Source organism: Mesoplodon mirus (genome assembly GCF_964341445.2).
Source record: "Mesoplodon mirus genome assembly, chromosome: 19".
Taxonomy (NCBI): Eukaryota; Metazoa; Chordata; class Mammalia; order Artiodactyla; family Ziphiidae; genus Mesoplodon; species Mesoplodon mirus.
In genome coordinates, this window is record NC_138995.1 from 24,216,498 (window position 1) to 24,229,650 (window position 13,153).

At 40.3% G+C, this 13,153-nt stretch overlaps 1 protein-coding gene across 2 annotated transcripts in view; it reads left to right on the plus strand.

Moving 5' to 3' along the window:
• Positions 1–13,153, plus strand: part of CDH8 (cadherin 8) — a gene marked incomplete at both ends in the record, with an annotated part of 359,837 nt that overhangs the window by 201,106 nt on the left and 145,578 nt on the right. For both annotated transcript variants that reach the window (XM_082605979.1, XM_082605978.1), the window contains one exon: positions 10,509–10,696. In XM_082605979.1, coding sequence (XP_082462105.1) covers positions 10,509–10,696 — 188 coding nt within the window. The remainder of the gene's footprint in view (positions 1–10,508; positions 10,697–13,153) is intronic.

Sequence of the window (13,153 nt, forward strand, 5' to 3'; positions counted from 1 at the left end):
TTAAGCATAAAGTAAACAATGGAGCTGAGAGTTAGAACCAGCAAGTTTGGCTGCAAGATTTGTGCTAATTTCTCTATTGCATGATACCTCCCATTAAGAAAACTCAAGAGAATGATTGAAATGCACCTCAGATATTGTTCTATCAATAGTCCCACTTGTATAAAAGAAACTAAATCTCTAGAGCCTGAGGTGGGGAAGGCAGATATACAGTACATTTGCTGCAAAATATACACTCCTCCTTCCTGTGGCTGGCAGGACATCAGTGATCACTGACTCTACCTGTTCCTACTTAAGCTGTGCTTGGCCCCAGAAACCTCTCAACAGCATTGTAGGCAGCCACCATCAATGAATCAAGGAGACAATCATTATTTGCCAACTTTCTTGTACTCTCATAGAACCCTTTCCTTCTGTGCATTTATCCAAGTAATATGACATTAGAGAGATGATATGGGAAGGACTTTCTGACATGGAGAGTCTTGTAATGAGAGAAACAAATGATGAATAGGAATTAGCTGGAAGAAGGTTAAACTGGGGAAGGGAGGATGGACATTGCAACTGGAAGAAAAGGATGTCCAAAAGTCCCAAGGAAGAAGGGTGTACGGCCCTGGATGAGAACTGAAAAAAATTCACTACAGCTGGAGCACGAGGCTGGAGAGTTAGGTGAGGCAGGAGTTAGCCATCCTTGGATTTGCAGGTCATTTTAAGTACCATGACCTTTATCCTAAGATCACTAGGAAGCCATTAAAATATTTTAATTTGTAGGTTAAGTAATAAGATTCGATTCTAGGGAAATCAGAGAAAATGGAATCTGGCCTTCTTCCAGTGTCTTTCCACACTGCAGCCAGTTAAGGGGTGCTTGTAATCATTCATGTAAAAGGTGATGGAAGCCCTGGCAAGCAAGGTTGGTCGCAGTGGGAATGGAGAAAGTGCATAAGGGTGTTAGATATTTAAGAGATAATGGTAACAAAAATCTAAGGATAGATTGCATTTTCAGTTGAGGAGGTGAGTTATCCTATTTCTGACATGAGAGATTACATGCATGCTAGTGCTCTTTGCTGGGCTAGGAAATACCTTAGGAACACCAGCTTTTGAAGAGAGAGAGAAGAGAGGGGAGGGAGAAGGAGAGTGAGAGAGGAAGGGAATGACAGAGGTGCGGTTTGAAAATGACACATTTGAGGTACCTTAGAGAATTTCTCTGCAAAAATGCCAAGGTAAAGAACAGAAAAGATGCATTTCATTAAGAATTTTAGGAAAAGTGGGAGTGAGAGCAGTGCCTCTTGACCAGTTTTGCTTCACCGACTCAGCTGTGGGAAAAGCACCACACCTGGGTCCAGCTGGAAGTGGGGGCTCGGACTTTAATCCACTGGAACATTTTCCTTGTGGATAGCATGAGGTAGAGCTTCAAGATGTCGGAGGAGTGAGCCGTGGAGATATCATATACATCAGAAATACATCTACACGTGGAACAACTCCTACAGAACACCAACTGAACACTGGCAGAAGACCTCAGACCTCCCAAAAGGCAAGAAACTCTGCACGTACCTGGGTAGGGCAAAAAAAACCCAAACAGGGACAAAAGAATAGGGATGGGACCTGCACCTCTGGGAGGGAACTGTGAAGGAGGAAAGCTTTCCACACAGTATGAAGCCCCTTCACTGTCAGAGACAGGGGGTGTGCAGGGGGGAAGCTTTGGAGCCATGGAGGAAAGCGCAGCAACAGGGGTGCGGAGGGCAAAGCGGAGAGATTCCCGCACAGAGGATTGGTGCCGACCAGCACTCACCAGTCCCAGAGACTTGTCTGCTCACCTGCCGGGGCCGGCGGGGGCTGGGAGCTGAGGCTCGGGCTTCGGTCGGATCCCAGGGAGAGGACTGGGGTTGGCTGCATGAACACAGCCTGAAGGGGCTAGTGCGCCACAGCTAGCCAGCAGGGAGTCTGGGAGAAAGTCTGGAGCTGCCTAAGACGTAAGAGACCATTGTTTCGGGGTGCGTGAGAAGAGGGGATTCAGAGCACTGCCTAAATGAGCTCCAGAGATGGGCGCGAGCCGTGGTTATCAGCGCAGAACCCAGAGCCGGGCATGAAACGCTAAGGCTGCTGCTGCAGCCACCAAGAAGCCTGTGTGCAAGCACAGATCACTATCCATACCTCCCCTCCTGGGAGCCTGTGCTGCCCGCCACTGCCAGGGTCCCATGATTGAGGGACAACTTCCCTGGGAGAACACATGGCGCCTCAAGCTCTTGCAGTGTCATGCTGGGCTCTGCCGCTGCATTCTGTACCCCTTCCTCCCCACGGCATGAGTGAGCCAGAGCCCCCTAATCAGCTGCTCCTTTAACCCCGTCCTGTCTGAGCAAAGAACAGACGCCCTCAGGTGACCTACACACAGACGCAGGGCCAAATCCAAAGCTGAACCCCAGGAGCTGTGCAAACAAAGAAGAGAAAGGGAAATCTCCCCCAGCAGCCTCAGGAGCAGCGGATTAAATCTCCACAATCAACTTCATGTACCCTGCATGTGTGTAATAGCTGAATAGACAACGAATCATCCCAAATTGAGGCAATGGACTTTGGGAGCAATGATATATATATTTTTTTCCTTTTTCTCTTTTTGTGAGTCTGTATGTGTATGCTTCTGTGTGAGATTTTGTCTGTATAGCTTTGCTTTTACTATTTGTCCTAGGGTTCTGTCTGTCTGGGGTTTTTTTTGTTTGTTTTTTTTTTTTAGTATAGTTTTTAGTGCTTGTTATCATTGGTGGATTTGTTTTTTGGTTTGGTTCCTCTCTTCTTTCTTTCTTTTTTTAAATTACTTTTTAAATAATTTTTATTTTTAATAATCATTTTTTATTTTTTAGTTTAATAACTTTATTTTATTTTATTTTTTCCTTCTTTCTTTCTTTTTTTCTCCATTTTATTCTCAGTTGTGTGGATGACAGGGTCTTAGTGCTCCGGCCAGGCGTCAGGCCTGTGCCTCTTAGTTGGGAAAGCTGAATTCAGGACATTGGTCCACCAGAGACCTCCCAGCTCCACATAATATCAGACGGTGAAAATCTCCCAGAGATCTCCATCTCAACAACAAGACCCAGGTCCACTCAACGACCAGCAAGCTACAGTGCTGGACACCCTATGCCAAACAACTAGCAAGACAGGAACACAACCCCACCCATTAGCAGAGAGGCTGCCTAAAATCGTAATAAGGCCACAGACACCCAAAAACACACCACTTGACACGGTCCTGCCTACCAGAAAGATGAGATCCAGCCTCATCCACCAGAACACAGGCACTAGTCCCCTCCACCAGGAAGCCTACACAACCCACTGAACTAACCTTAGCCACTGCTGTCAGACACCAAAAACAACAGTAACTATGAATCTGCAGCCTGCAAAACGGAGCCCCCAAACACAGTAAGTTAAGCAAAATGAGAAGAAAGAGAAACACGCATCACATGAAGGAGCAAGGTAAAAACCCAACAGACCAAACAAATGAAGAGGAAATAGGCTTTCTACCTGAAAAATATTTCAGAATAATGATAGTAAAGATGATCCAAACTCTTGGAATTACAATGGAGAAAATGCAAGAAACGTTTAACAAGGACCTAGAAGAACTAAAGAGCAAACAAACAATGATGAACAACACCATAAAAGACATGAAAAATTCGCTAAAAGGATTCAGTAGCAGAATAACTGAGGCAGAAGAATGGGTAAGTGACCTGGAAGATAAAATAGTGGAAATAACTACTGCAGACCAGAATAAACAAAAAAGAATGAAAAGAATTGAGGACAGTCTCAGAGACCTGGGACAACATTAAACACACCATCATTCGAATTATAGGGGTTCCAGAAGAAGAAGAGAAAAAGAAAGGGACTGAGAAGATATTTGAAGAGATTATAGTTGAACACTTCCCTAATATGGGAATGGAAATAGATAATCAAGTCCAGGAAGCGCAGAGAGCCCAATACAGGATAAATCCAAGGAGAAACACACCAAGACACATATTCATCAAACTATCAAAAATTAAATACAAAGAAAACATTAAAAGCAGCAAGGGAAAAACAACAAATAATATACAAGGGAATCCCCATAAGGTTAACAGCTGATCGTTTGGCAGAAACTCTGCAAGCCAGAAGGGAGTGACAGGACATATTTAAAGTGATGAAAGGGAAAAACCTACAACCAAGATTACTGCAAGGATCTCATTCAGATTCGACGGAGAAATTAAAACCTTTGCAGACAAGCAAAAGCTAAGAGAATTCAGCACCACTAAACCACCTTTACAACAAATGCTAAAGGAACTTCTCTAGGCAGGAAACACAAGAGAAGGAAAAGACCTACAAAAACAAACCCAAAACAAATAAGAAAATGGTAATACAAACATACATATCGATAATTACCTTAAATGTAAATGGACTACATGCTCCCACCAAAAGACACAGATTAGCTGAATGGATACAAAAACAAGACCCATATATATGCTGTCTACAAGAGACCCACTTCAGACCTAGAGACACATACAGACTGAACATAAGGGGATGGAAAAAGATATTCCATGCAAATGGAAATCAAAAGAAAGCTGGAGTAGCAATTCTCATATCAGACAAAATAGACTTTAAAACAAAGACTGTTACAAGAGACAAAGAAGGACACTACATAATGATCAAGGATCAATCCAAGAAGATACAGCAATTGTAAATATTATTCACCCAACATAGGAGCACCTCAATACATAAGGCAAATGCTAACAGCCGAAAAGGGGAAATCGACAGTAACAGAAAAATAGTAGGGGACTTTAACACCCTACTTTCACCAACGGACAGATCATCCAAAATGAAAATAAATAAGGAAACACAAGCTTTAAATGATACCTTAAACAAGATGGACTTAATTGGTATTTATAGGACATTCCATCGAAAAACAGCAGAATACACTTTCTTCTCAAGTGCTCATGGAACATTCTCCAGGATAGATCATATCTTAGGTCACAAATCAAGCCTCGGTAATTTTAAAAAAATTGAAATCATGCCATGTATCTTTTCCGACCACAACGCTATGAGACTAGATATCAGTTACAGGAAAAAAACTGTAAAAAATACAAACACATGGACGCTAAACAATACACTACTACATAACCAAGATATCACTGAAGAAATCAAAGAGGAAATAAAAAAATACCTAGAAAAAATGACAGTGGAGACACAATGACCCAAAACCTATGTGATGCAGCAGAAGCAGTTCTAAGAGAGAAGTTTATAGCAATACAATCCTACCTTAAGAAACAGGTGAACCTAAAGCAGTTAGAGAAAGAAGAACAAAAAAAAACCCAGTTAGCAGAAGGAAAGAAATCATAAAAGTCAGATCAGAAATAAATGAAAAAGAAATGAAGGAAACGATAACAAATATCAATAAAACTAAAAGCTGGTTCTTTGAGAAGATAAACAAAATTGATAAACCATTAGCCAGACTCATCAAGAAAAAAAGGGAGAAGACTCAAATCAATAGAAGTAGAAATGAAAAAGAAGTAACAACTGACACTGCAGAAACACAAAAGATCATGAGAGATTACTACAAGCAACTCTATGCCAATAAAATGGACAACCTGGAAGAAATGGAAAAATTTTTAGAAAAGCACAGCCTTCCGAGACTGAACCAGAAAGAAATAGAAAATATAAACAGACCAATCAAAAGCACTGAAATTAAAACTGTGATTAAAAACTTCGAACAAACAAAAGCCCAGGACCAGATGGCTTCACAGGCGAATTCTATCAAACATTTAGATTAGAGCCAACACCTATCCTTCTCAAACTCTTCCAAAATTTAGCAGAGGGAGGAACACTCCCCAACTCATTCTACGAGGCCACCATCACCCTGATACCAAAGCCAGACAAAGATATCACAAAAAAATGAAAACTACAGGCCAATATTACTGATGAACATAGTTGCAAAAATCCTCAACAAAATACTAGCAAACAGAATCCAACAGCACATTAAAAGGATCATACACCATAATCAAGTGGGGTTTATCCCAGGAATTCAAGGATTCTTCAATATATGCAAATCAATCAATGTGATACACCATATTAACAAATTGAAGGAGAAAAACCATATGATCATCTCAATAGATGCAGAAAAATCTTTTGACAAAGTTCAACACCCATTTATGATACAAAAACCCTCCAGAAAATAGGCATAGAGGGAACTTACCTCAACATAATAAAGGCCATATATGACAAACCCACAGCCAACATTGTCCTCAATGATGAAAAACTGAAACCTTTTCCTCTAAGATCAGGAACAAGACAAGGTTTCCTGCTCTCACCACTATTATTCAACATTGGTTTGGAAGTTTTAGCCACAGCAATCAAAGAAGAAAAAGAAAGGAATCCAAATCAGAAAAGAAGAAGAAAAGCTGTCACTGTTTGCAGATGACCTGATACTATACATAGAGAATCCTAAAGATGCTACCAGAAAACTACTAGAGCTAATGAATGAATTTGGTAAAGTAGCAGGATACAAAATTAATGTACAGAAATCTCTTGCATTCCTATACACTAATGATGAAAAATCTGAAAGAGAAATTAAGGAAACACTCCCATTTACTACTGCAACACAAAGAATAAAGTACTTAGGAATAAATCTACCTAAGGAGACAAAAGACCTGTGTGCAGAAAACTCTAAGACAGTGATGAAAGAAATTAAACATGATACAAACAGATGGAGAGATATACCATTTTCTTGGATTGGAAGAATCAACATTGTGAAAATGACTATATTACCCAAAGCAGTCTACACATTCAATGCAATCCCTATCAAACTACCACTGGTATTTTTCACAGAACTAGAGCAAAAAATTTCCACCGTTTGTATGGATAAACAAAAGATCCCGAATAGCCAAAGCAATCTTGAGAAAGGAAAATGGAGCTGGAGGAATCAGGCTCCCTGACTTCAGACTCTACTGCAAAGCTACAGTAATCAAGACAGTATGGTACTGGCACAAACGGAAATATAGATCAATGGAACAGGATAGAAAGCCCAGAGATAAACCCACACACATATGGTCACCTTATTTTTGATAAAGGAGGCAAGAATATACAATGGAGAAAAGACAGCCTCTTCAACAAATGGTGCTGGGAAAACTGGACAGCTACAAGTAAAAGAATGAAATTAGAACACTCCCTAACACCATACACAAAAATAAACTCAAAATGGATAAAAGACCTAAATGGAAGGCCAGACACTATAAAACTCTTACAGGAAACCATAGGCAGAACACTCTATTACATAAATCGCAGCAAGATCCGTTTTGACTGAGCTCCTAGAGAAATGGAAATGAAAACAAAAATAAACAAATGGGACCTAATGAAACTTAAAAGCTTTTGCACAGCAAAGGAAAACATGAACAGGACGAAAAGGCAACCCTCAGAATGGGAGAAAATATTTGCAAATGAAGCAACTGACCAAGGATTAATCTCCCAAATTTACAAGCAGCTCAATATCAAAAAAACAACCCAATCCAAAAATGGGCAAAAGACCTATAGATATTTCTCCAAAGAAGATATACACATTGCCAAGAAATACATGAAAGAATGCTCAACATCATTATTAGAGAAATGCAAATCAGAAGTACAATGAGGTATCACCTTACACCAGTCAGAATGGCCATCATGAAAATATCTATAAACAATGAATGCTGGAGACGGTGTGGAGAAAAGGGAACCCTCTTGCACTGTTGGTGGGATTGTAAATTGATACAGCCACTATGGAGAACAGTATGGAGGTTCCTTAAAAAACTAAAAATAGAACTAGCATACAACTCAGCAATCCCACTACTGGGCATATACCCTGAGAAAACCATAATTCAAAGAGTCATGTAGCACAATGTTCACTGCAGCTCTGTTTACAATCGCCAGGACATGGAAGTAGCCAAAGTGTCTACTGACAGATGAATGGATAAAGAAGATGTGGCACATATATACAATGGAATATTACTCAGCCATAAACAGAAACAAAATTGAGTTATTTGTAGTGAGGTGGATGGACCTAGAGTCTTGCAGAGTGAAGTAAGTCAGAAGAACAAATACCATATGCTAACACATATATATGGAATCTAAAAAAAAAAATTGGTCATGAAGAACCTACGGGGTGGATGGGAATAAAGATACAGACCTACTGGAGAATGGACTTGAGGACACAGGGAGGGGGCAGGGTAAGCTGGGACAAAGTGAGAGAGTGGCATGGACATATATACACTACCAAATGTAAAATAGATAGCTAGTGGGAAGCAACCATATAGCACAGGGAGATCAGCTTGGTGCTTTGTCACCACCTAGAGGGGTGGGATAGGGAGGGTGGGAGGAAGATGCAAGAGGGAGGAAATATGGGGATATATATATATGTATAGCTGATGGACTTTGTTATAAAGCAGAAAGTAACACAACATTGTAAAGCAATTATACTCCAATAAAGATGTTAAAAAATTTCTTTTTTAAAAGAATTTTAGAATTTTCACCTCTGGCCATTCAGAAATTAGGGAACAACGCAACCCTTTTAAACCAAATGATTGAAATAAAAAGCGCCATCTCTTGCATATTTCCCCTGACTCTTTTGTTTTCTTTTCAGTTGCCATTATAGTTAATGCGCTAACATGCAACTCCTCTTTCTCAGAAAATTATTGTTTCAATTAAGTGGTAGCGGATAAGTTTCAAGTGTTCCCTTTCTTAGAGGTAATATCGATTAACTACGATCCCACTGAAAGGGATGATGAGAGTAGGAAGAATAAAAGTGGATAAAGAAATGTTTCATTGGCTTGGTTTCCCAAGGCTTCCTGATGCAGGGTTGGTAGCAAGGTGAGCCCCTTGCTGTCTTATTTAATAAGCACACCTCAAGGAATCATCTGAAAACTTTACCTGAAATACAAAGTTGAAGGGAAATGGAATCATTACACCAATTATGAGGGTATTGGGAGACTTGTGCTAGACCAATGAGTTTTGGTGCCTTCCTTATGGCAAAACTGTTTGGAAAACATTTTTGTTCCCTGGTCACATAATGTTATGATTTCAAGAGACACTAACTTCATCATTAAATAAAAGTGTGTTAGTTCTAGAAGAAAGCCTTGCCCATCATCTAAAGTAATCTTGTTATCCTGGGTAAAATGAGACCTAGTTTATCCAAGGGACTCAGTGATTGAGTTCAAACTAGAATTAGGTAATGTTCTCCAGGTATAATTTTTCCTTTTGGGTTTATGGTTCATTGAATGTTTATTTTTCCCTTGTTCTTGTTGCAATGGGACTACAACTTCCTGGTTGTCTGGGTTTGGGTTCCCCGGAAACAGGCACTGAGACAAGGATTTGATTATAAGTAGTTTATCTTGGAGATGATCCCAAGAAACGCCAGCAGGGAAGTGAGAATTGTGAGCGAGAGGAGGTAGAAAGCTGACAGTGTGCGTTATCAAGCCAGCGATGACTGGGGTGACTGGAGCTTCATTCCACTGGGGAAACTCTGGAGTACTGTAAATAAACAAAAGAAAAGGACCAGCTTAAGATTATCCTGCCAGAGAGAGCAAGGAGCCTGGAATTTTATATATTAAGTTGCATGAGCCTTTGAGGGCTGCTTCTCTGGGGGTGTTAATTTTCTGATAGTTCTGGACTGACAGGCAATGTACAAAATGGGTTCTGAAGTCCAGAGGAAACCCTCAGCAAAGAAATGCAAGAGTTGGCAGCTGGCTGTAAGGCAGGTGTGGTAATGGCCAGGGGTTATGGGGTTGGGGTACCGGCAACTTCCCCTGCACCAATGAAAGTGAGTGACACCAGTACAACAGCCAAAGTGATCTGAATAAAAATGGGACTAATATCACTAATTAGACACGTTTTCCTGCCCCCATAGGAGATGCCACATACACTGTAACTGTATTTAGCCTAGAGAGTTTTGAAGGTAGGATTTTTGGTCTTCAGAGCAAGGAGAATTTTAGTAACAAGAGGAGTGTTTCATGTGTCTGAACAGCTTGCTGCAGGGCGCAGCAGAAGCTTGGTAATTGGATTTTATCAAAAATGGTCTACAAGTCTGTAAATATAAAGGTAACTTCAAAAGTGACTTTCAGTATGTTACACATTGCATCTATCTGTGCTGAAATTAGCTTAATAGTTTATGTTGGGCAACAATGAATATCCCCAAGGGCAGCCAATGTGATTATACAGCAAATTGGAAAGAACATTCACATAGACTCACTAATATCCTGATATAACTCTGCTCCAAATATGTACTTGGTAAACATATGGTTGAATAAGTCCCATAACTCAGAAGAGTTTCAAAGAGAGATCACTGCTTCTTCCGGGAACATTTGTCTCTGACTCATTTAAAAGACTGTACGTTCCACAGTGGAAAGGATGTTTTTGTCTTTCCCGTCACTTTATTGGTTGTATCTGTACAGAAGTAGCCAGAGCAAAAGAGGTGCCCAATACATATTTGTTAGATGAATGAATGAAGAATGGAATATGTGCAGTGCTCAGTGTCTCTCCTCTTTCCTAAGGTCTGTATCACTTCTCAGTACCAGAAGATGTGGTTCTTGGCACTGCCATAGGGAGGGTGAAGGCCAATGATCAGGATATTGGTGAAAATGCACAGTCGTCATATGACATCATTGATGGAGACGGAACAGCACTCTTTGAAATCACTTCTGATGCCCAGGCCCAGGATGGCATTATAAGACTGAGAAAGGTAAGCTCAGGAAGGTTTTATTCATCCTCAGAATACCTCTTTGAAACTTGAATGTTGAAGGTGGTAGGGGTTGGGTGGGCTTCCTGACATAATCTTACAACTGAAGGAGGTTTGCCTTCTTGAGCTGTGCAAAAGTGAGTGCTTTTTGCACATCCTGTCTTCTAGTCCTACTTTATATTTCAGCTAAACCTCGGTAAACAGTGGCCATGGTGGTGCTAGCCTTCCACCTCACCCATCATTTCTTTCCTCTCTGTGTTTCAGTGTTTTTCCATGAGCTGCAGGAACTTGCTCAGTTCTTGTCCAGAGCATCCACCTATGTAGGAAAGCCAACACTCTGAAGGCAACCTTTAAGCAATGAGGGACAAAGATTGGTGGACAGTTCCTATTCACTGAAGAAATTATTGTGAGGCATATTGTTTATGATTCCTTAGAGGATTTTCAGTGGGAATAATCCTCATAAGCCCATAGAGGTGGCAAGTTCAATGGCTTTTCATCCTTTTCTATAGAACTCTCCCCATTTCTCATCTCCTGCTTCCTAGAATATCTCTGCAAAATGCATTCAAATTCCCTGTGTCTTCACTGCAGGCTCTGCTTTTAGGGAAACTCAAAGACAGACAAAGTCGTCAGCTTCAGTTATTCAGGCTAGTTCTGGCACTGGAAGGACAGGGCCCACCCTGCTATCATTAGATACTCCTAACTGTGATCAAATGACCAAGCATTGTGGTCAATGAAGCTCATCTTTGCTTTTTTCCTGGGTGTGGGCCTACCATTGGAGAAAGAAACATCTCCATAAATAATACAAAGAATGTATGGCTTTTTTAAAATTGGAGTATAATTGCTTTACAATGTTGTTTTAGTTTGTGCCACAAAGTGAAGTGAATCAGCCATATGCATACACATATCCCCTCCCTCTTGGACCTCCCTCCCCGCCTCCATCCCACCCAACTAGGCCATCATATAGCACCAAGCTCAGCTCCCTGTGCTATACAGCAGGTTCCCACTAGCTATCTGTTTTACACATAGTAGTGTATTTATGTCAAACCTAATATCCCAATTCATCCTCCCCTTCCCCTCCATGTCCACACATCCGTTCTCTACATCTGCCTTTCTATTCCTGCCCTGCAAATAGGTTCATCTCTACCATTTTTCTAGAGTCCACATATATGAGTTAATATACGATATTTGTTTTTCTCTTTCTGACTTACTTCACTGTGTATGACAGACTCAAGGTCCATCCACATCTCTACGAATGACCCAATTTCATTTCTTTTTGTGGCTGAATAATATTCCATTACATATATGTACCACATCTTCTTTTTCCATTCAGATATTGATGGACATTTAGGTTGTTTCCATGACCTGGCTATTGTAAATAGTGCTGCAATGAACATTGGGGTACATGTGTCTTTTGGACACATGTCCAAAATATGGTATATGCCCAGTAGTGGGATTCCTGAGTCATATAGTAGTTCTATTTTCAGTTTTTTAAGGAACCTCCATACTGTTCTCCATAGTGGCTGTATCAATTTACATTCCCACCAATAGTGCAAGAGACTTCCCTTTTCTCTGCACCCTCTTCATCATTTGTTGTTTGTAGATTTTTTGATGATGGCCATTCTGACTTGTGTGAGGTGATACCTCATTGTAGTTTTGATTTGCATTTCTCTGATAATTAGTGATGTTGAGCATCTTTTCATGTGCCTCTTGGCCATCTGTATTTCTTCTTTGGATAAATGTCTGTTTAGGGCTTCTGCCCAGTTTTAGATTGGGTTATTTGTTTTTTTAATATTGAGCTGCATGAGCTGTTTATATATTTGGGAGATTAATCCTTTGTCAGTTGCTTCATTTGCAAATATTTTCTTCCATTCTGAGGGTTGTCTTTTCATCTTGTTTATGGTTTCCTTTGCTGTGCAAAAGCTTTTAAGTTTCATTAGGTTCCATTTGTTTATTTTTGTTTTTATTTCCAATACTCTAGGAGGTGGGTCCAAAAGGGTCTTGCAGTGATTTATGTCAAAGAGTGTTCTTCCTATGTTTTCCTCTAAAAGTTTTATAGTGTCTGGCCTTACATTTAGGTCTTTAATCTATTTTGAGCTTATTTTTGTGTATGGTGTTAGGGAGTGTTCTAATTTCATTCTTTTACATGTAGCTGTCCAGTTTTCCCAGCACCACGTATTGAAGAGGCTGTCTTTTCTCCATTGTATATTCTTGCCTCCTTTATCAAAGATAAGGTAACCATATGTACGTGGGTTTACCTCTGGGCTTTCTATCCTGTTCCATTGATCTATATTTCTGTTTTTGTGCCAGTACCATACTGTCTTGATTACTGCAGCTTTGTAGTATAGCCTGAAGTTGGAAATCTGATTCTTCTGGCTCTTTTTTTTTTTACCTCAAGATTGCTTTGGCTATTCAGGGTCTTTTGTGTTTCCATACAAATTGTATAATTTTTTGCTCTAATTC